The sequence below is a fragment of the Cyrtonyx montezumae genome, unplaced genomic scaffold, assembly GCF_038088225.1.
Source record: "Cyrtonyx montezumae isolate F1298 unplaced genomic scaffold, pur_monq_1.0 scaffold_21, whole genome shotgun sequence".
Taxonomy (NCBI): domain Eukaryota; kingdom Metazoa; phylum Chordata; class Aves; order Galliformes; family Odontophoridae; genus Cyrtonyx; species Cyrtonyx montezumae.
Window position 1 is genome coordinate 4,159,366 of NW_027071948.1, and position 20,605 is coordinate 4,179,970.

The following is a 20,605-nucleotide window of genomic DNA, read 5'->3' on the forward strand; positions in this document are numbered from 1 at the left end:
GAGGACGGAGACCCGCACGGCAACAACACCCTGGGAGGGAGGAGCTCTGCCCTAAATACCCTCCCGTAAATAAAGGGACGTGGACGGGGTTGGGGCTTAGCCCCACACGGGACCCCCACGGAGGGCCTCAGCCCCATGCAGGGCCCTCACGAAGGGGCTCAGCTCCACACGGGTCCCTCATGCTCGGCCATCACCCCCCGCAGGGCCCGGCCCGGCCCGGCACAGCACGGCCCGCCCCGAGGGGCCGCTCCCTGGAGAGCGGTCGCTCCCGCCCAGCCATCGCTGCTCACCTGCCGGGCCTGGCCGGGCCGAGCCGGGCCGGGCCGAGCCCTCACGGCAGCCGGTGCCGGGGCCGCCGCGTCTCCCGGGTGACGGCTCCCACCGGCGCCGCCATCTTCCGTCAGCGCCGCGGCAGCCGCCGCTCCGGCCGCGGCAGAGAGAACACTGCGCATGCGTCAACCGGCCCTGCCTCACGTGATGATGGAGTAGGGAGGAGCAAATAGTCACGTGGGGGAAAGCGCCATGTTGGGAAGGTCAAGCCGAACGGCCGTGAACGCGGTGTGAGGTGCCATGTTGAATGCATTCCAAGGGAGCACGTGGGCCGTCCCGCCGCCATGTTGGGAGGGGAAGGAGGGCGAGGGTGCCATGTTGGGACGGGAGGGCAGTGCCTGGCTACGGGGGCGCGGTGTGGTGGCCCAGCAGAGCAGCAGCTGTTAGAGAACGCAGCTTCTGTTTCCCTTTGGAAAAGGCCAGAGGATGGGTAAGAACAGCCTGGTAATGCACTCCTCCCTTCCATCTGCACTCAGCTCTTTGTCTCCTGCGTGACCCATAGGCATGTCCCCACCCAGGCTTTCCGGCCTCATCCAAAAGAGCAAAGATTTAAGGGTGTGGACACCAACGAGAGCTGATGCAGGGCCACGTGCACAGCTCACAGACACGGTGTCTACCTGGTGTGTTGAAGAAGTTTCCAGGACTAAGAAAGGAAAGCTGCTCTAAAATGCTAATGCTTTGCTATTTTAGGGTGCTGGAAGAGGCACTGAAATGCAGTGCGTGGATCTATACTCTGCAGAGCTGATCCCTGTACGTTTGTCTCCAGAGCCAGGAGTGGTGTGTGAGTGCGTGAAGAGTGGGACAAATAGCTCAGCTTCATAAGGGAGAAGCCTTGTTAATTTGGGTTGGATATCAGGAAAAAAATATTCTCAGAAGGAGTAGTGATGCATTGGAACAGGCTGCCCAGGGAGGTGTTGGAGTCACCTTACAGCAACATGGAGATGCAGCACTGAAGGGCATGGTAGGGATGGCTTGATGGTTGGACTTGGTTTTCTTAGAGGTTTTTTCTAAGCTTAATGATTCTGTGATTTCACTGGGAGTCTTTAGCGAGAACTGAAGGTTTTGAGTTGAAGCTATCCCTCCTGCTGCTCAGAACAATGCAAGCACAGAGGTTTGAGATGTAAAGCGAGATAACTAAGGATGACAGAACAACACACAGAAATCCTCCAATGAGTTTCTCTATTTTCAGCACCCAGTTGAACTCCAGTCTTAGCTGGACCTCGGCTAGAGCTTTGCCAGGCTGTGGTGAGAGCAACCCCATCACCTCTGCTGGACTTACTGAAGACGTTGCGGAGAGAGGTAAATCTTGCTAAACCTTGGGCTCCTGCTCCGCCCAGAGGGTGACGCGCGTGTGTTATCCGCGTCCTTTTCCCTGCCGCCGGTCCTCCAGCCCGCCAGGGGACGCCAGCGCGCCGCCTTCCCCGCCGCATGCCCTCCCCGCCGCACGTGGCTTCCCGCAGCTGGCCACCACGCATGCGCGGCGCCTCGCCGTGCCCGGGACCCTCCCGCTCCCTCTTAGCGCGCAGGCGCAGCGGGCGGGCACCGATTGGCAGAGACAGCGGCGGCGCAGGCGCACGGAGAAGGGGGGGTGAGGCGCGCATGCGCAGGCCGTGGGCTGGCGGCGGCGGCGGCGGCGGCGGAGGGGAATTAAAATGGAAGATGAGGAGGTGGCGGAGAGCTGGGAGGAGGCGGCCGACAGCGGGGTGAGGGCGGCCCCCGGTCGGCTGAAGTGGAAGAGAGGGAGTAGGGGGAGGAGTGGGGAACGGCGTGGCGGCTCCTGAGGAGGTGACTGGCCGAGAGCGGTCGGTAGGCCTCTTAAAGGGGCCGCGGCCTGCACGGCTCGGGGCTGCGGCAGGGCTGTGGAGCCGTGCTCGGTCCGCATCACGGCCTCTGGGCCCGGCGGCGGGGCGGGAGGACGCGGCCGCTGCTGCCTCGCCTCTGGTCTGGCTTGGCGTGCTGCATCAGCACTCCTGGGGCTGTTGGTAAGGCCCTGAGCACGGTGAGCAGCTCGGAGCCCCTCTTGGGCAGTCCCCTGCCTCCGTTGGACGATCTCATGGCTTGAATTTGGGTCCTGTCGTGCTGAGAGGCTTCAGATCGTTTCTGCGTGCTTCCTTTGTGTAATAAAATCGTAACTTTAACAGTAGCGTGGGCAGGTAGTGTGCGGGGGGGGGTTCGTTTCCGTAGTCTGAGAAAGAGAGTTGCATCTGCAGGGTGAGCTGCTGTTGTAGGGAGCTTTGTGAGCTCGTTGATGTTCAGAGGGCAGAAGGACACTGTTACAATTGGCTCTGTAGCAGGAGGGCAGCTTGGCTCTGGTCAGCGGCTGCTGCAGGAGTTGGGTTACAGCTGGGGAGCAGGGGGGGGGCAAAATAGAACCTGTAATCCAATGCCCTCACCTGTGAGGTGCCAGGGAGGGCTGGCACTGCTGCTAGCAGCATGATCCTATGATAATGGGAAACCTCACCCAGGATGGTAGAGTTAATTTAAGTTCTCATTAAATTGTTCCGTGAAGAGACGTCGCTTGTGGCTGGGAGCTGGTAATAGCTGAGGCCTAGAGTAATGGTTTAAAATTGTAGGGCTGCTCAAATCCCAGGCACCAGTTGTCTGTCTTGTTTGTCTTCACAGCTTGTACCTTTTGGTGTTCTTTCAAAACCCCTAAAAGGGAAATCTCATTGCCTGTCCTTTCTAAAGTCCCCTTCCAGCAAGTCCAAGCTGCAGAGACGTTGTGCTTATGCTGCTCAGCAGAGAGCTGACAGATTTCTCTAGGAGTTGACACCATGCTTGCAGCTGCTCTTGCAGTTGTCCAGGCTTTAAGTGCCTGTAAAAGCCCTTAGAGCAAGGAGAAAACTGAGCTGTCTCCAGCAGGAGTTATTATTATGTAAGAGAAGAGATGGAAGCTGTCTTCTAGCAGCCAAGATATTTTAGAAAGGTCGTGCTGCAGCCTGCAGGAAGGAGTTTTGCTGCTGATGGCTACGAAGCTAAAGCTGGGATGGATCTGTGGAGGTGGACTTCTGTCTGGCTTACTTCTTAAAGCAAGTGGGTGCTGCTGGGGGCTCTCTGAGTCATTACAGCAGCTATTGCTGCCAGAGTCGGATTCTGAAAAGGGGAACAGCGCAGGAAGGGGAGCAGACAGTGTGACTGACATCAGTTGCTAACAGCTGAAATAGATTTGAGGCACACCTGCTTTTCTTGGTGACAGATCTGCTGCCTAAGTAAGGTCGATCTTTTACTGAGAACATGAGTGAAACACTGTGCAGGGAGAGCTTGTAAGTTGGCCTGCCCTGCAATCATAGTATTGTTTCTATCTTGAGGAGTTTGCTTTGGTTTCATTCACCCGTATCTTACATGACATGGATCTGAGATAGAGCCTAAATTAGAGATATGATAGACGTGGTCCAGAGGGATATGCAGTAAATTAAAGATAAAACCTACTGTACCAAGGGGCAGCTTTAACTGTACTCTGAGCACTGTAAGTAGTTGTGAATCTGACTAGTTATTCTTCAGACCCTCCAGCACATGTCTGAGGAAATAGGAGAAATATAGCAAAGTGAGCTCTGAGTATGTAGCTTTCTAATAAACCAGCTGAGGGTGTTCTATAGAGCAGAAAGAATGCCAAGGTATTTAGTGCTCATCCTTCCCTTTGTATGTGTGGCTCTTGGTCTAGGCTCCTAAATCAGCAAGACTCTAGGTCTTGAAGAATGTGCTTCTCGGTAAGAAGCAGTTTTGGTCTGAGCAGAGGTGCTGTGGCTTCCCTAGTCATTATGGCAGCTCGTTTAGCTTTTGTAGATTTGACTTTCAGAACAGACAGCACTGAGACCTTAATTTGTTGAAGGGAAGCTGGTGCCCTTTGAGAGGGAAAAAGCCAAAATACCTGATACAGTTTCTCTTTTGGACCTGGTCACTCAAAGTAGATGTAAAAAAGATAGTTGATTGTCTTATTTTTTCTTAATATAGCTCTGTTTGTCTTCTAGTTTTCTGTGTCATCAGAATTACCCAGTGCTTGCCAGCTCAAGAAGTAGCTCGTTTGGTATGTGCCACCCTAAGTGACCATACATGAAGCAGAAACCTCTGCTCCGTTAGCTTCATCTACCCCAGCAGTTTTGCAGGCATGGGGGTGTTATGTGTGAATTCTTTGTACCAAGCTGATGCAGCAGAACTTTGTGGGGCCAACAGGTCTGGCTAATGAGGCCCTGTGTTGCACAACTGCCTGGTGTGCAGGTATTTGAAAAGTCTAAAATGGAGAGGTTTTGTTTGTCAGTGAGTTACAGAGCGGGAGCTGGTGTGTGAGTAATGGGTGAGCTGTCTGAGCGACTTGTGGCAGGATCGATGTGTGAGGCATCAAAGAGACAGCCTGGGTTGGTAAACACGTATATGACTTAATGCATTGCTCATTTCTCTTTTGTATGGCCTGCTTGGCTCTCAGGAAGAGGGAAGTCTCAAAAGGAGATATGATTTTGAGCCTGTTTACCTTGTTAAACTTAGCATTGCACTTCAGATGGAAAGTCATACTCCAAAATGGGAATAGAAGCCCTGTGCCCAGGGGTCACATTGAGCTGGGGGTGTGTGTGGGTATGGGGATCATTTACTTGTGCTGCTGTGCTCCTGGAGGGCCTGAAGTCTGCAGAGCTCCTTTCTGCCTTCTCTGCGTGGGTTGATGTGCAAGTGGTAGGCAGAAGCAGGCTGGGTTTCCTGCTTTGGATTTCACCCTTCAGCAGAGGCAGGTGAATCATTGGTTGTGTGAAGGGTTGCATCTGGGTTTTGTCTGGTGTTTCTTCTGTTGCTAAATGTGATCAAAGTACACAGAAGTCAAAAGGGAAGTATTTTGGAGCACAACGCTGTGACCTCCAGCCCGTGTAGCCTGCTAACTCCTTGTGTGATCAGAGTACAAGTCAGCAGGGTTTTGGCATGCTTTCCTTCCAGGTTAGGGCTGTGCCTTGGAGAAAAGCCCTCGGGGTAACCAGTGCTTTCTGCTGTCAGGAGGAAGCGTCAGGAGAGGGACAGGCTCGCTGTGATTTCTGTAGAACATTTACCAAATATTTGCTTTAGGTATTTGTAATTGGTCAAAACTCTTAATCTAGGAAGCAAGACTTTCTGTCCCTGCTGCTCAGTGTTGCCCAAGCAGAGGCTGTTCAATAAGAGAAGAGCTTTGTTGGCTGGGAGCAGACAAGCACCTTAATGCTGTAAAGCCAGCATCTGCTGTGGGATGTTGCTGTGAGGCAGCATCACCTGGTAGCAGTCCCTGTTTGCTACCAGTTTTAGCAGCACGACCTTGGTGAGCATCTGCCTATGCCACTGAACTGTGATAGTGGGGAGGGAGAAGAAACTGCAGCCCTCTTAAGTGCTTCCCCCTCTGTCGTGTGTCTGCCTGGCTGAGGAGGGGACATGAAAACACTCTCATGTTTTGTAGCTGCTGAGAAGCATTACCTGCCTATGGTAGATATAGGTGCTGCACAACTGAAAGCATCCTCGGCTTTCTTGGCGTCGCGTTGGGTACAGTCTGCTGCCAGGATTATTGTAAGCAGAGTAGCTTGGCAAATTAATTAATGGAGCAGTCTGACTCCCACTTGCCTCAGGAATTGGAATGTTCTGGTAATTAACAGAAGATTTATATATCTTCAGAGGAAAGAAATGAGTAGCTAGCAAGGAGACAGTTTGCTACCTGGGGATTATCTGCTTCTGCTCTTGCTTGGTGGTGTTTTCAGGGTGCCTAGTGGTGCTTGTGCTCGGTGGATGGGGCTCCCACTGTGCAGATATGGGGAGGATGCAGCTCCAGACTCATTCCCTCTTTCAGGTCTGATCTCACACTGGGTTCTTTGGCAAGGTAGCAGGTTGTATTCAGAGGTATCCTCAGCAAATACATCAAAGAGTGTGGTTAATGTTTTTCCAGAGCTGTGCGTATGAATTGTTATCAGCTTTTGAAGAGAGCACAGCTTCCTTTATCAGTGACAGTTCTGAGTTCCAGTGTGGCCTATTTGGCAAGTATGTCCTCTGTAAAGTAAATGAATTTTGGAGGTGGAGGGGAGAAATCCTGCTGGTGTAAGGGATCTGTAGGAAGATGAAGTCTTTGCGTGTGCTGAAGCACTGTCACTGTTACTCAGCAAACCTGGAAAGCAAAAAAAAACCTGCCACTTTGTTATTCCTTTCCCCCCAGCTTGGCGTTGCAGCCTTTTAGACTGTTCAAAGATCTGTTGCTGGCAACTATCTGAAGGGTAATTACTTACAAATATCTGACATAGTGTAGTTATTGCAACCCAGTGCTTGAAGCAGCAGGCAGGGTTAACTTGGGGTTCTCGTGCCTCACTACAAACTCTGATGCCAACTCAGGAGGGTTGGGTCTAAGTAGGTTTGTTTGCAGTCCTTGCCTAATTGATTTCCAGGAGGTACACTGTGATCCTTACATGTGTTGCTGTTTTTTGTCTGGGGTGGAAAGTTGGTTGTGATGGGACTGGAGCTCAGCTTCCATTACATTGTCATCAACAAATGTGGCTTAAATGTCAAAGAACAGTGTCTTCTTCGTGCTGTCTGCTGGGTCTCTTTTAGCATCTAGACATAATAGTACTAAAAATAGTTGGTTGATATTCTCTGCTAATCTTTGAGATGGGTGTTTATAGAGCACAGAGGCACAAACAATGCTTAACATTGGGTTATAAATGTGCTTGAAAGCTGGGGGAGGCTCCTTAATGCTTTCACACCATCATAAGATTGATATCTGGTTTTGTACAACGTGACCTGTCCAGCTCCTGTGTACCTTGGTGTCCTTGAGTGCTGTGTGGGATCGCCCCTCCTCTGAGCACATGCCTTTCGCTTGTTGTAGTGCTTCTGGCACTTGTGCCATAGGTCAGGTCCTAATTTTATCTTGTTATCCTCAGCTCGATGGTAAGGCAGCACGAGAGAGAGCAGTGCAGACAGAATGACATCAGCAGGCAAACAGATCTGCTGCTTCTGCTTCTTGAGCTTGTAGCTGTGTGCAGCATGATGCCCACTGTGAGCTGCTGTGTGCCTTACTAATGCCTTGGGTTGCCTTGGTGGTCAGGGGCTGCCCATTTGAGTTGATAATGCTCTCCGAATTTGAACTCCTTCATACCTACAGTATCATGGAATCTTCGTGGTTGGAAAAGACCTCTAAGATCAAGTCCAACTGTCAGCCCATCACTACCATGCCCACGAAAATCTAGTTCTGTGAAGCATTGAGAGTTTGCAGTGATGTGGCTTTTGCTTAGGAAAATACAGCATCAGTCTCCTCATTATAGCTGCCAAAGGGATGGGATGGGAGGTAGCAGAAATGCTTGGTAGTTGTAGGAAAGGGTGAAAATCTGGGTGGTGAAGGACCCACTTGGGTGTCCTGGTGGTAGATTTTGAAGGATTCCTTGTAACACTGTTGAGTATGCTAGGTAAGTAAAAGACGTTTCTTTCTGGATGAGGAAGCTGTAGATTCTGGCAGCAGAGGATGCGGACAGGACGTCCCTGGTGCATGAGAGGTTGAAGAGTGCCTGGCAGCACTCGATCACTGTGACAGTTGCATTAATCAGGGTGTTTTTCAGGTGGTGGGGTTGAAAATGATGCTTTGCAATTACAGGATCTGGCCATCTGAGGTAAAGAACGTGACGTTAACCCCAGGACTGACTCACAGAGCCTGCAGGAATGCAGAAACATAGCCACCTCTCCTCTGCCAGGAAGGGAAGAGATGAGAGCAGAACTGGATCTTCCTTATGGCTCATTGTGCCACAGGCAGTACGTTGTACAGCAAACACTGGGTGCTGGGCTTCAGGGTTGGGATGCTGGCTCGGACCTCTGTACTTGCTGTATGGCATTGGAAAAATCCCCCTTGTGGTATGAATGAGTGGAGATGCTTGTGAGCTTGCTCCCTGCACCCCTCACCAACATGTGAGGTATTTATGAAGGGATATTTAAGGAAGCCTCATTCCAGACAGCCCTTGGGGGAGTGCAGCCATGTATTTGAGTTTGAGAAAATGTTCTATAGTAGGATGTAACCTCTTCTGGTGGTGGGTAGACAGATGAGCTAACCCCCTGGCCTCGGTTTGGCTGTCATTGTTTGTTGTTAGCCTCTCTAAATCACTTCCATCCTTGGCCAGGATATCCGCTTCCCTGCTGCCTTCCTGGCTGGCCATTCCTCCATCCATGTGGGCAGGAGGCTCCATCCTCCTGAGCAACACTGGGGTGAGATTTTCCTCTGAAATTTGAGTCTCCTTGAAAAGGAAGGAAGCTGCAGGTGTGTTTGCCCTTAGCAGAGGGATTCAGCTGAGGTTTGGCCTTCAGCTCAATGCTGTGTTTTATTCCTAGGAAACAACTGTGGCCTCCTCATATAGAAAATCCAACATCTCACTTTCATCTTTCCGAAACAACTAAGAACCATATTTTTTTAGATGGAGGATACTGTGGGCTGCATAACCATGAGTAGCACCACGCTCTGGGGTCATTTTGTGGCATGCATTCACTCCCTGCTCACTGGGGAACTACTGTTCAAAGAAGTGTTGGTTTGAGGGTGTGGGGCAGTGTAGCTCCTTACCAGGCTGTGCTTGCTTCTTGATAGCAGGGCATGCTCTGCTGGCAGCAGGCTTGAAGTGTAGTTAAACAAACTGACCTGAAAAGCAGAGTGACTGCATCCTGCCAGGAGCTTGACCCTTCCTGAAGTATTACCAGTTATCAGCTGGTGAAACTGGGGCACTCCCAGGTACTTTTTTCCCCTCTTCACTGTTAGTTAAATAAGAAGGAAGCTCTTTTACACGATCAGCAGTCACGGGGATCTGAAGATAATGGTGAGGTGCAGCTTGCTGGGATAGGTTGCTTAGAGATTAGAGGTGCTGAGAGCTTTATTCTTCTGTTTAGCAAACTTCCTCTGTGTAATTGCTCCAAGTGCAAAATGTGAACTCCTTCGGTATGATACATGCGAGCTTTCAACAGAGGTCAGCAAGCTTAAAGCCACACTGTTGGCTCTGAGGGGTAATGAAGACATCTTTCTGCGTGTCGATTGATTTGGCAGCTCTATTGCAAAAGCAAAGGAGAAGTATAGGAGGAAAAAGCATGGTTGGGTAGTGCAGGTTGGGCAAGGCAAGGTTGTTTTGGTGAAGGCGGGTTCTTGTAGCAAGCAGTAGGAATGCAGACCTGCCAGCTAGTCTTCAGGATGGCTCCGGGTCTGAGCTGCTGTGGTTTGTCCCAGCTGCTGCTTCCGAGGCTTTTCTGGCAGGGGGGTCTGGTGCCAGTGCCCACTCCATCTGGGAGCACCTTGCTGAGTGTTTCTGGGACTTTTTCTGGCCATAAGAGAGATTTCTTAGCAACTGAAGATCTGAAAATGAAAACTGCTTTCCAGGGGAGATGAACACCTCGCAGTTGCCCTTCCACTCTGCCCTGCAACTTCAGCCTGCTGTAGGTGTACTGTGGGTACAGTGACTGTAGTGGTTTTGCTTTCCTCTGCCTCTTGGTTAGCAGGTCAACCTCAGATTGAGAGGTGTTCTGTCTCTGCCTTCTACAGTAAGGCATCCCTGTATTGAAGAGGGAAACAAAAGATGTTTGCAGGCAGATACATACTCTGATCTCAGAGATGATCCTTCATGTTTTTATTTCTTCCTCCTTTTTCTATAGGAAATAGACAGACGGTTGGATAAGAAGCTGAAGATCACACAGAAGGAAAGGTAACTGCTGCACAGTGTCAGTGAGTTGAAAAATGGGATGTGTACCAATGCCACCAGGGGGCCCCTCCATTCTGTAGCAGAGCAATAGAAATATCCTTGGGAGTGATTTTATTTCAGAGCTGGGTCTCCCAGACTGGCTGTAGCCCCAGCTATGTTGAAGCCACTTTTAAGAAATACTCATAGGATGAAATGAGTGAGTCAGGTAATCACAGCTCATGCCCTAAATTGGCTCACCATGCCTTGTGTCAGTAAGACTTAATTTTCTTGCTTGTTTTGGGTTGGAGTGGGGAATGTCTTTGTTATTGCCTCCTAACACAGATATTTCTAATCACTTCTGATGCGTCTTTTTTTGTTTGTTTCCTTTGGGTTGTTAGCACGCCACTTAGAGTTGTGGTATTGCTTCTATGGGATTCCCACACCCACACAGAAAACAGTCAGTGGGAATTGAAATAGGCTGGGGCCAAGGCTGGCTCCAAGGCCTTGCCAGGGAGTGCAATTTAGGTGCTGACACTAATATCTTTGACGATGTGTAAACACTTTTTGTTTTGGTGGGAGGGGTTGGGAAATCTTTGGTGAATCAAATAAAAAGTTATCTCTGCTGAGTGTCTCCAGTGGCTGAGTTTCAAAATGTTGAATGCAGCAGAGGTTGGTGTTTTCTGTCCCTTGCTGAGCTAACTTGCAAACCTGCCTGCCACTGCTTTAGGGTTACAAATATAACAAGGTCTTTAATTGTTACAGGCTGCCTCTTAGTCATGGGAATAACATCTGACTGGGAGGAATGCACACAGAATTAAAAGCACGCGTGTGGTAAAAACAAGTACTGATCAAATGTTGTGTGTGTTTGTTGCTTTTTTTTTCCTTTTCCTAAGCAGTAGAAAATCCAAATCTCCTCCTAAAGTGCCGATCGTGATTCAGGACGACAGCGTTCCCTCGGGTCCCCCCCCACAGATCCGCATCCTGAAGCGGCCAGCCACCAACGGTGTGCTCCGCAACCCCAACTCCACCACCAGACCGGCGTTCCCTGTGAAGTCCCTGGCACAGAGGGAGGCAGAGTACGCCGAGGCCAGGAAACGAATACTGGGCAGCGCCAGCCCTGAAGAGGAGCAGGATAAACCCATTCTAGATAGGTGAGAGCAGGCTCAGCCCTGGGATCAGGACTGAGGAGATGTTGGTTGATGCTCGGCTTAACATGAGCCAGCAGTGTGGCCAAGAAGGCCAACAGCATCCTGGCCTGTATTAGAAATAGTGCAGCCAGCAGGAGCAGGGAGGTGATCATCCCCCTGTACTCAGCTCTGGTACGGCCGCACCTCGAGTACTGTGTTCAGTTTTGGGCCCCTCACTACAAGAAGGACATTGAGGCCCTGGAGCGTGTTCAGAGAAGGGCAACAAAACTGGGGAGGGGTCTGGAGCACAAGTCTTATGAGGAGCGGCTGAGGGAGCTGGGATTGTTTAGTCTGGAGAAGAGGAGGCTCAGAGGAGACCTTATTGCACTCTGCCACTTCCTGAAGGGGGGTTGTGGTGAGGAGGGGGTGGGCCTCTTCTCCCTGATAAATAACGACAGGACGAGAGGGAATGGCCACAAGTTGCGCCGGGGAAGATTTAGATTAGACCTGAGGAAACATTCTTTCTCTGAAAGAGTGGTCAGGCAATGGGATGGCCTGCCTAGGGAGGTGGGTGAGGCACCATCCCTAGTGCTGTTCAAGAAGCGTTTAGATGAGGTGCTAAGGGATTTGATTTAGTAGTTCAGTGGGTAGGGATAGTGATAGGAGGATGGTTGGACTAGATGATCTTGTAGGTCTTTTCCAACCTAATGAACCTGTGATGTGCTCCTTGTAGTGTAAAGTGAGGCCAGCCAGGAAGAAAGGAGCGTTTTGTTAGCAAACACAGCAGCCTGCAGTTCAAATTTTTGGCAGCTAAAGGAAGTGATTGTGCCCAATAAGGCAATAAAGGTTGTCTTAAATCCTTGCAAGAGTAAGTTGGGGATGCAGAGGTGTGCAAGCAACCAGAATTATTATGATACAACATTACCTTGTCTCTGCTGAGACAAGCTGCCATCATCAGATGGGAGAATTGAAAGTAAGCACTCTGAAATGAGTACATTTTGTTTAAGGCTTCTCCTTTGTAGCTGTAGTGTGAGTCTTGGCTATTTGGGAACAGGACTTTGAAAATTTCAGGAAAAGAAATGAAGTATCAGTTTATTTTTGGTCACGTTCCTTTATCCCAGGGAGAAACACAGCAGGTCTGTGACAACTGTCCTGCTGCTTTCCACCAAAGCAAGGTGCAGGAGTATCTGTTGAAGGCGTGCGTATTACATTCCAGAGATACACTGCATCGTCCTCTCCTTTCTCCTTTGCAGGCCAACGAGGATCTCCCAACCAGAAGACATCAGACAGCCCAATAATGTGATTAGGCAGCCCCTGGGCCCCGATGGTTCACAAGGCTTCAAACAACGCAGATAAACGTGGGTGTGAGAGGATGCTGCAGAAAGCAGGGTCAGCCGCCACGGGTCGCACTGCTGTGGTGGACAAATGGACTTGAGCAAAGGGAACTACCTGGTTTACTTGCACTGTGATCCCCTTTGCTCTGCCCACTGTGACCTCCAACCCCACGCACTGTGACCTCCCCGCTCCACGCACTGTGATCGGCAAACTGACGAGGACTGTCCCCAGTCACTGTAAGCGGAAGGGGGAGGGGAGGGGAAAGGACTCAGACAGGTGCAAAGAGTCATGTGTGCCACTTTGGTTGAAACTAGTGCCAGCAATAATGTTTATTATACTCATAACCTGGGATTTAGGATAAAAATGGGAAGCTTCCCCAGACACACATTTTGTCTTCATCACTTTAAGAGCAAGTTCTGTTTCAAGGGATATCCTTTGGTTTATTTTTTTTTCCTTTTGTTTTCTGTTTGTGTATCGGAGTGATTATCAAGGGAGTGCATGGAAAAAGTTTTCACTGTTTAGTTTATTTTAATTGAGAGAGGTAGCTAAGTGTTTGAAAAGGAATTTCACTGAATTCCTCTGACTTTAGTGGATAGGGTTTGACAAGCTTAGCTTCTTGTTCTGTGTTTCTACCACTGCCAAGCAAAGTGGACTCTGGGATGCCCAGCCTTTCTGCTTGCCATGGCCTGAGAGCCAGTGGAGTCCAATGACCTGGTTTGCGTACTGCACCTGTTAAAGCTTGGCTGGTGTTTTCTGCTGGCTTGAGGGGAAAAAGAACTTAAAATACATCTTTTTGTATTTGGGGAGAAGGGAATGTAGGCATATCCCATGAAAATGCCTGTTATGTGGTTACTGCTTGCAGCAGAGCTGAACTGTGAGGAACTAGGGCTCTGCTGCATCTGGGCATGCAGGCTAGGAGGGTAATAGTGCTGCGTGGCTCTGATTTGCTCCGTGGAACAAACCCATGGCCAAGAGCTGCATTCTGTCCAGCCCACGTTGTCCGGTGGCTGATGTAACCCAGGGAGTGGAACGGCTGCTGCTCCAGAGGTTGAAACCGAAGTGGCTTACAGTGGACTGAAGGCTCTGATCTCTGCTACGGTACGAGCTGGTGCTGTACCTGATACATAACCCTTGTAGAAATCACAGACATCAGGATCAAAGTGCGTTCAGTCACGTCTTGGAAACCTCCCCGCCGTCGTACGCTGCGGGTGGCAACGGCCAGCTTTCCACTAGGCTTCAGGGAACGGATTGCTCTTGCTGCTCCTGCTCCTGTGCAGAGACAGGATTTGAAGCAGCTTGCAGGCTGAGAGCTTCCCAGTACAGCAGTGGTGGAGGAGAGCTGCGAGAAACTGGTGTGTGTCACAGGATGCTATGAACATGGATGCTTCCCCCCGTGCGCAGCGCTGTCTGTCCTAATGCACGCTAGACAAAGCTGACCTATGTCGATATTACTGTGTCCAGGGATTAGATGAACACTAAGGCTCTTCTTGGAGGGGATGTAATGGTGGGCGACTTGAGGCATTTCTGCATGCCGTGAGGACCTCGACTGTTCATTCAGCTGAAATGGCCGCGGGCCGGCGGATTGCTGTGTGCTCAGTACCCAGAGAATGACTGCTGTCGGCTGTCAGAGGATTATTGTGTACGGGTGCAGTGTTGCTGGCTGCTTTGTGCTTGGCAGATTTGGTATATGAGCGAACCTGATGCCTTCTGCCTGAACAGAAGTGACTGTGCCATGCCACGTTGTATGGGAAACCTCCATCTGGGAAGACGTGGATGGAGAATTATGGCTTAAAAAAAGGTAAAATAAAACTACCTGTGTACAAAAAAAGATGGCATTTGCTAGAATGTCAGTTGGCTCATTGACTGACACTGTGTCACCCTCCACGCGGGTCCCTGGAGCCCTGAGTGACTGACAAAGGAGGATGACGAGGTGGGAAGGGCAGAAGTCTTGTCCCACTGGGATCCCGACCCATCTCTGTGGCTTTAGAAGCTATAATCTTGCTGCTTACTGAGCTCCCTCTCAGGCTGGAGGCGTTTGTGGAACCGTTTTTGTTTTTTCTGGGGGGGGAGGGGGAGGGGGGAGGGGGTGGGTGGGAGCAAGAGGGGAGAAGGACGTTAGCAATAACTGTAGTCACCGCACCTTTCCTTAACGCCCGCTCCATAGCTTCTATTCCAGAATAGAAGGCTGGCGAAACAACCCCAACCCCGGCTCTTCCTGGCGTAGCTTCCTCTGCCTTGCCAATGTTAGATGTCTCCTCCCATCCTTCAGGTGCCTACCGCCCTTCTCCTTGCACACCTGACCTTGTTCTCCAGCACTGACCGCGCGCCGATGCCTCAACCGTGGCGGCTGCTCCCGACCTGCGGGCAGGGCGAGACGGGAAGGGGGGGTGAGGGCTTCCCCCAGAGCGCGCCCAAGTATGCAGAGAAACATTTTATAAAATTGTATTTTCAATAAATGTGTTTAAACTTTTTCACGGCGTGCTTCCATCTCCTCGCTCGGACGTGGCCCCGGTTTGGTCTCTATCAGTCCCAGCTCTGATCAGCCCCAAAAATCCATCGTCTGTTGGCCGTGGTAGGGTTGGTGGTAGGGTCCGGTGTAGCCCACTGTGGTTGTGCGATGGGATGAGGGGCATCTGCCCTTTCTGGGCTGCGAGAGGTGGGGACAGTAAGAATTCCCAAGGCTGAGTGTGGGGCGAAGTAGGATTTTTGGGTTGATTTCGTCTTGTGAGGCTGAGTTGCCGTCCATCCCGTGCTTGGTACTGTGAGGCTACCTGGGTGAGGCGCGAAGGAGCAGGATGGAGTTTCTTCTCAATGTTTTTATTGTTATTTCGATGCGATTTAGGGGAAAAATCGACCGAACGTTTGCACGCAATGCTCCTCCCGCCCGGCAGGGGGCGCGGCTGCGGGGCGCGACGCCAGCACGCACCGGAAGTGCTTCCCCTCCTCCCTCTCCCCGCCCCGCGGCGGGCGGGACCATAGAGGCGGCGGTGCCCTTCCGTCACGCTGGCGGCCATGGCGGAGGAGTACGAGGCGGTGCTGTGCGTGAAGCCGGCCGTGCACGTCTACCGAGTGCCACCGAGAGCCTCCAACCGCGGCTACAGGTGCGGTGAGATGCGGGGGGAAGGGCCTGGTGCGGCCTCGGGGCTCCCGCAGGCAGCCAGGCCTCGCTGTTGGGCTGCGGGCCCTCTCAGCCCCGCTGTGAGGAGAGGTTGTTGTGTCTGGAGGACAGCGATAGAAAAGCCGAGGTTGGAAAAGACCTCCGAGGTCATCCAGTCCAAGCGGGCGGGAAGGCTGCGGGAGGGCTGATAACGATCTTTCAGTACCCACGGCGGCTGGAGGGTCGATGGGGAGGGACTCAAGGATGGGGGTGTAGCGGTAGGACAAGGGGAAGTGGAGCAGGGAGAAGTTCTTCACACGGAAGCAGTGATGCCCAGGCCAGGCTGAAGGGGCAGCCTGATCTGCTGGGTGGTGTCCCCATAACAGGAGGGCACTCCGCGGAAAGTGGAGCTGTTCCACCAGGATGCCTTCACCAGCATGGCTTGCGCTGCCCTAAAGCTGTTTTCAGGCAGAAAGGGAAGTGAAACCTTTCTGCGTCGTGCAGTGCAGAACTATGGTCCTGTTCCCCAGTGCTTCTGCAGGCGGTCAGCAGATTTGGGCTGAGTTGAGAGGTCTTGTGATGCATGCTGCCTGCCTGCAGCAAGCCCAGGTGCAAGCAGGTTCCCTCACATGCAGTCTCATGAGGCTCTGTGATACGTTACCGTGCCATAAAATCATCTCCGTGCTGCTGCCTGGGGACTGCAGGACCACCCAGAGACTAGTCACCCTTTTCCTCTCCCTGCAGAGCTGCAGAGTGGCAGCTTGACCAGCCAGCATGGAGCGGCCGGCTGCGTATAACTGCCAAGGGCAAGACTGCCTTCATCAAGCTGGAGGACAAAACCTCAGGTGGGGAGAAGGGGCCGTGGCAGAATGGCTTTTCTGTCACGCTGGGGTGGCATTGGGCTGTTGGCAGAGCAGTCCTCAGTGTGGCTTCAATTGGGAAGCAGCTGTGTGTGGTTTTTTGAATCCATCTGCTGAGTGTTAATGAGCTGCTATGTCACCAGAGCCTAGTGCCATGTAGCACCAGATAAGGGAGGCTCCTTTGTTGAGCATTAGTAAATGAGACAGGAAAAATGTTCATGCCTACCACTGGGGAGGCTTTATCTGGTGGAATGAAATGATGTGGGTCTGAGTTACAGCCCAGAATAAGGAAAGCAGGCTCTGACCTCTCTTCCTTCAAGCTTCCTGTCATCACAACAAGTCACACTGCCGTCTCCTGAATTCTTAATTACCTCCCAAGCTGCCGCAGCAGAGGAAATGGGTCACATTTGCCCATTTCCTGCATGCAGGCTGCTGCCTCTGTGTTCATCCTCACAGCAAGGATGATAGCATCGAGGTGCTACATGTCACGTTGATTCACTCCCATTTCTTTTTTTCAGGAGAGCTTTTTGCCCAGGCCCCCGTGGAGCAGTTCCCTGGCATTGCTGTGGAGAGTGTGACAGACTCCAGCAGATACTTCGTCATCCGGATCGAGGATGGCAATGGTGTGACACTGTTTTGGTGCTAACAGAGCCAGGCTTGGGGCAGCTGTTCTTGAAAGCACTCAGAACTTGTTCTGAGTTCTTAGTGGTGAAGAATTTTTGTGTCTTAGAGAGCTAAATATTCCCTGCAAACAGTGCTGGGTGGACAGATGACCTCTATCCTTCACGATCTGTCATTTGCTAGTTAAAAAATATCAGTTTTTTAAAGCAACAGTTTAATCTGCTGCCCATTAAGGACACATCTGTGTGTAGGACTGTCACTGTGATGCCAACCTCTGCGTTGATTCATTTATATTAATTGTAATGCTAGTGTTACTAGGTCTGTAAATCTAATCAAGCTAAAGTAATGATGTAAACAGAACTTTGCTAACTGAAAGCGTGGCTGCAGTTTTCTTCCAGCCTCACATTACAGCCCTGCTGACACTGTTAGTTTTCCCTGCTTGGAACTTGGTGGCCCTTCCCTCTCTTTGTAGAAGGAAGAAAGAAATGCAGCTCCAGTCCTAACCTCAGCCCTGCTGTCATCAGAATCCCCCTCTCAGCTCCAGCTGGAGGAGCTGACAGTCACGGGGATGTGAAATCAGCTGCCCCCCCTCTGCTGTTCTGCATCCTCTGCTTTTACACTGTTCTGCATTTCTAGCCTTTACTCTTCCTCATTCCCCAGGCCGCCGTGCTTTCATTGGAGTTGGCTTTGTCGATCGAGGGGATGCTTTTGACTTCAACGTTGCTCTGCAGGACCATTTTAAGTGAGTTTGTGCCTCTCCTGTTGTCCTCTTGGCTTGATGGCTTCATATGGGAGCTGCAGGCATTCCCCTAAAGTGCTGGGGGCAAGGGAGCTGTTTGCCCCTGGTTCACTGTGCCTGATTCACTTGACTGAGAACCATGGTGCCATGGGCCACAGCTTACAAATCCTTCTTGCAGGTGGGTGAAGCAACAGCACGAGCTGGCCAAGCAGGCTGAGAACCCTGACCAGGCACCCAAACTGGACCTGGGCTTCAAGGAGGGCCAGACCATCAAGCTTAACATTGCGGTGAGGGCTTTTGCTGCTTAAATCTGCTCCACGTGTTTTGCCTTTTACACTTCATAATATACGCCCTCTGCTTCTGATTCTCCTAAAAACTCAAAAGAGAAGCATCACCCAACCCCTTCCCTTTTTTGCAGCATGTTGGGAAACAGAAGCATGAAGAGTATTCTCTTAGTCTCTTTTGTCAGTCTTGTTTCTTGTAAGGTGTGAAACACTTCTTGGGGCTGCAGGCTCAAGCCATGCTGTCTGCCTTCAGGCTTAGCTCTCACAATCTGTTTCTCCCCGCTGCTGTGGTTTGTGGCACAAGAGGAAGCAGTGGCTTTCTGATGCAATCCCTCACTAGAGGAAGCCTGGTGCAGAGCTGTTTGTGCCCACGCTGCCTGCAGTGGTTTGTAGATGGGTGTCTTGTGGCTCCCAGTCACAAAACCCAGTCTGTGGCTACATGGTGGGGATTCACAGAAGAAAACATCTGAGGTTAGACATCTGTTGCTGCACCAGGAAAGTAGCACAGCATCCTTTTCACCCATAACAAAGCACCTGAGCTGCTTGTAAGCGTTGGCTGGAAGTAGACTCATGCTCCAGTTCCGGATTTAAATGTGGCACATCTAAAGTTCCCCTCTCATGTCTCCTTTCAGAATATGAAGAAAAAGGAAGGAGCAGCAGGGAGCACCAGACCACGTCCTGCAGGCCCTGGGGGCCTGAGCTTGCTTCCACCACCTCCAGGAGGAAAATCTTCCACTGCAGCTCTTTCTTCTGGAGAGCAGCTGCCATCTTCTCTCCCTCCATCTGTCCAGCTCCCTGGAACCCCCATCACAGGTCTGTGTCTTATAAAAATGGCTGTAAGGCTCTTTAGATTCAGTTTTAACTCTCAGAGTATGCAAAAACCTTGACGTTGCCCTTGAGCTCCTGCAGGAAGGAGGAGGTAGTGCCCAAGCCCTGTTGGATAAGGGGAACTGAGGCACTGAGGGGAATGGGATCACAAAACCATGCAGCCTGTCAGTCCCAGAGCCAATCCCCTAGCTGTTCAGAGCTCCTGTCTGCTTTGTGATCCTTTGGGAAGCATAAGTTTTGCACACACGGTTTGAAAGCTGAAAGGACAGCATGTTTAGAAACTCCCTACATGAATCCTGACCCTCCTGCCTGATCTTTGACCATCTGTGTGCAGCACAGAAGTTCAAGAGAACCCCAGTCAGGCTGGCATGATAAACTGCCTGCATTCAAACAGTGGGTGTGTGGAAAAGGGATATGACATCTTCACGAATGGAGGGAATCTGGAAGTAAGAATTGGCAATAACAGCTCTTTTTTCTTTTTCTCCTCTCTCTCTGGTTCCTCTGGCTGCTGCAGACTCCCTGCTGTCCTGGCCACAGCCCACTGCTGCTCCCTCTGCCCCTGCCACCGACGTCTGGGGTGACTTCAAAGCTTCAGGGTGAGGCCGTGTGGGGTTTGCAGGTTGCACAGGCTGATACCTGCAGTGTTAGAACCCAATCCTGCTGGTCTTACTTGGTGAAATAGCGACAGGGTTGGGGCAGCCCTACACCCAAACACGTTTTGAGTGTTTTGAAAGGTGAGAGGCTGCTGTGCCTGGCTGTGTGTGGGGGAGAGTTACAGATTGGCAGCAGGTAGCCTGTGCTGCAGCCCCTTTCAGTGTCTAAACCCTCATTTTTCAGTGCCTGAACCTTCTTTTTCTCTCTCTCTTTCTCCCTCCAGGTCAGATTCTAAGCAGACACAGGCAAATGCAGGCTGGGTGCAGTTCTGAGCCAGCTCCTCACCGGCACTGGAGGAGGATTGTGCTGATTTCTACAGGACCAAAGTGGGGCTGGGAAGTGCTCCTGCTGCTTAAGGACACCTCACTCTTTGCTTACAGTGGCAGTGTTCTCCCCTGTCCCCCTGACAAGGAACAAGACCCAAAAATCTGGTGCTGGAGTTGAAAAGCAGAAATTGGTGCTGGATGGTAAATGAACACGTTTGTGCCTTACAGAACTCCATACCAGTGCTCTCAGAGCTGTGAGGCCTTTTCTGGGTATTTTCTGCCAGGATCACAGCAAACCTTTGAGGCTTCAGTGACCTTTCCTGTGTCTTTCTGTGTTTTTCCTTCCTTCCTTTCTTGCTGCACTAACACAGCTGCAAAAACGTGGCAGCTTCATTGCACCCCATGTCTCCTTGGTGACGTGAGAGTGCTCAGGGCACTGACAGAGGACTCAGCAGTGCTTTTGCTGCCCAATTTGGGCAATTTTTTCTTCTCTGCAATAGATGTGGGATGAGGTGTGCAGCACGGGGCTGCCCCCACCACCACCACCTCCACTTTTCTCCTCACATATTTGGGCCGCTGAGATCTTTGAGGCTGGCAGGCAGTGGGGGGCATCCTCCTGGCTGCAGGGCCTTGCTTTGTCTCCTGCTCGTGGCATGGTGCAGGCAGTGTCCTGCCAGGATGCTGGACATCACCTCTGCTACTTCCTAGCACTGCCACGTGGGAGGTGGGACAGCTGTGTGCAGGTAAATGTGAGCACAGTGCTCATGTTCCTGTTTTCCTGCTCCAGTAAGGTGGGTTGTGTTTTGGTTTTTTTTTTCTCCCCCTCTTTTTTGAAGAGAGA

General features: G+C 51.3%; 2 protein-coding genes across 4 annotated transcripts; both read left to right on the plus strand.

Annotated features, from left to right (window-relative positions):
• The first annotated feature begins 1,956 nt into the window (after positions 1 to 1,956).
• SZRD1 (SUZ RNA binding domain containing 1) lies at positions 1,957 to 13,181 on the plus strand. 3 transcript variants are annotated; one of them, XM_065738073.1, is made up of 4 exons: positions 1,957 to 2,033; positions 9,928 to 9,977; positions 10,850 to 11,104; positions 12,334 to 13,181. In XM_065738073.1, the coding sequence occupies exons 1-4, from the start codon at positions 1,983 to 1,985 to the stop codon at positions 12,434 to 12,436; spliced, it is 459 nt and encodes a 152-aa protein (XP_065594145.1). In that variant the 5' UTR covers positions 1,957 to 1,982; the 3' UTR covers positions 12,437 to 13,181. The 3 variants fall into 3 exon arrangements, with proteins under 3 accessions (XP_065594145.1, XP_065594147.1, XP_065594146.1); XM_065738075.1 differs by having other exon boundaries at positions 10,853 to 11,104; XM_065738074.1 differs by lacking the exon at positions 1,957 to 2,033 and adding an exon at positions 9,586 to 9,711.
• A 2,212-nt stretch (positions 13,182 to 15,393) lies between these two features.
• Positions 15,394 to 20,368, plus strand: NECAP2 (NECAP endocytosis associated 2). The gene is made up of 8 exons (XM_065738076.1): positions 15,394 to 15,516; positions 16,257 to 16,357; positions 16,891 to 16,995; positions 17,654 to 17,735; positions 17,911 to 18,019; positions 18,649 to 18,829; positions 19,359 to 19,440; positions 19,722 to 20,368. Exons 1-8 carry the CDS (start codon positions 15,428 to 15,430, stop codon positions 19,768 to 19,770), a joined length of 798 nt encoding a protein of 265 aa, XP_065594148.1. The 5' UTR covers positions 15,394 to 15,427; the 3' UTR covers positions 19,771 to 20,368.
• Positions 20,369 to 20,605: the final 237 nt, after the last annotated feature.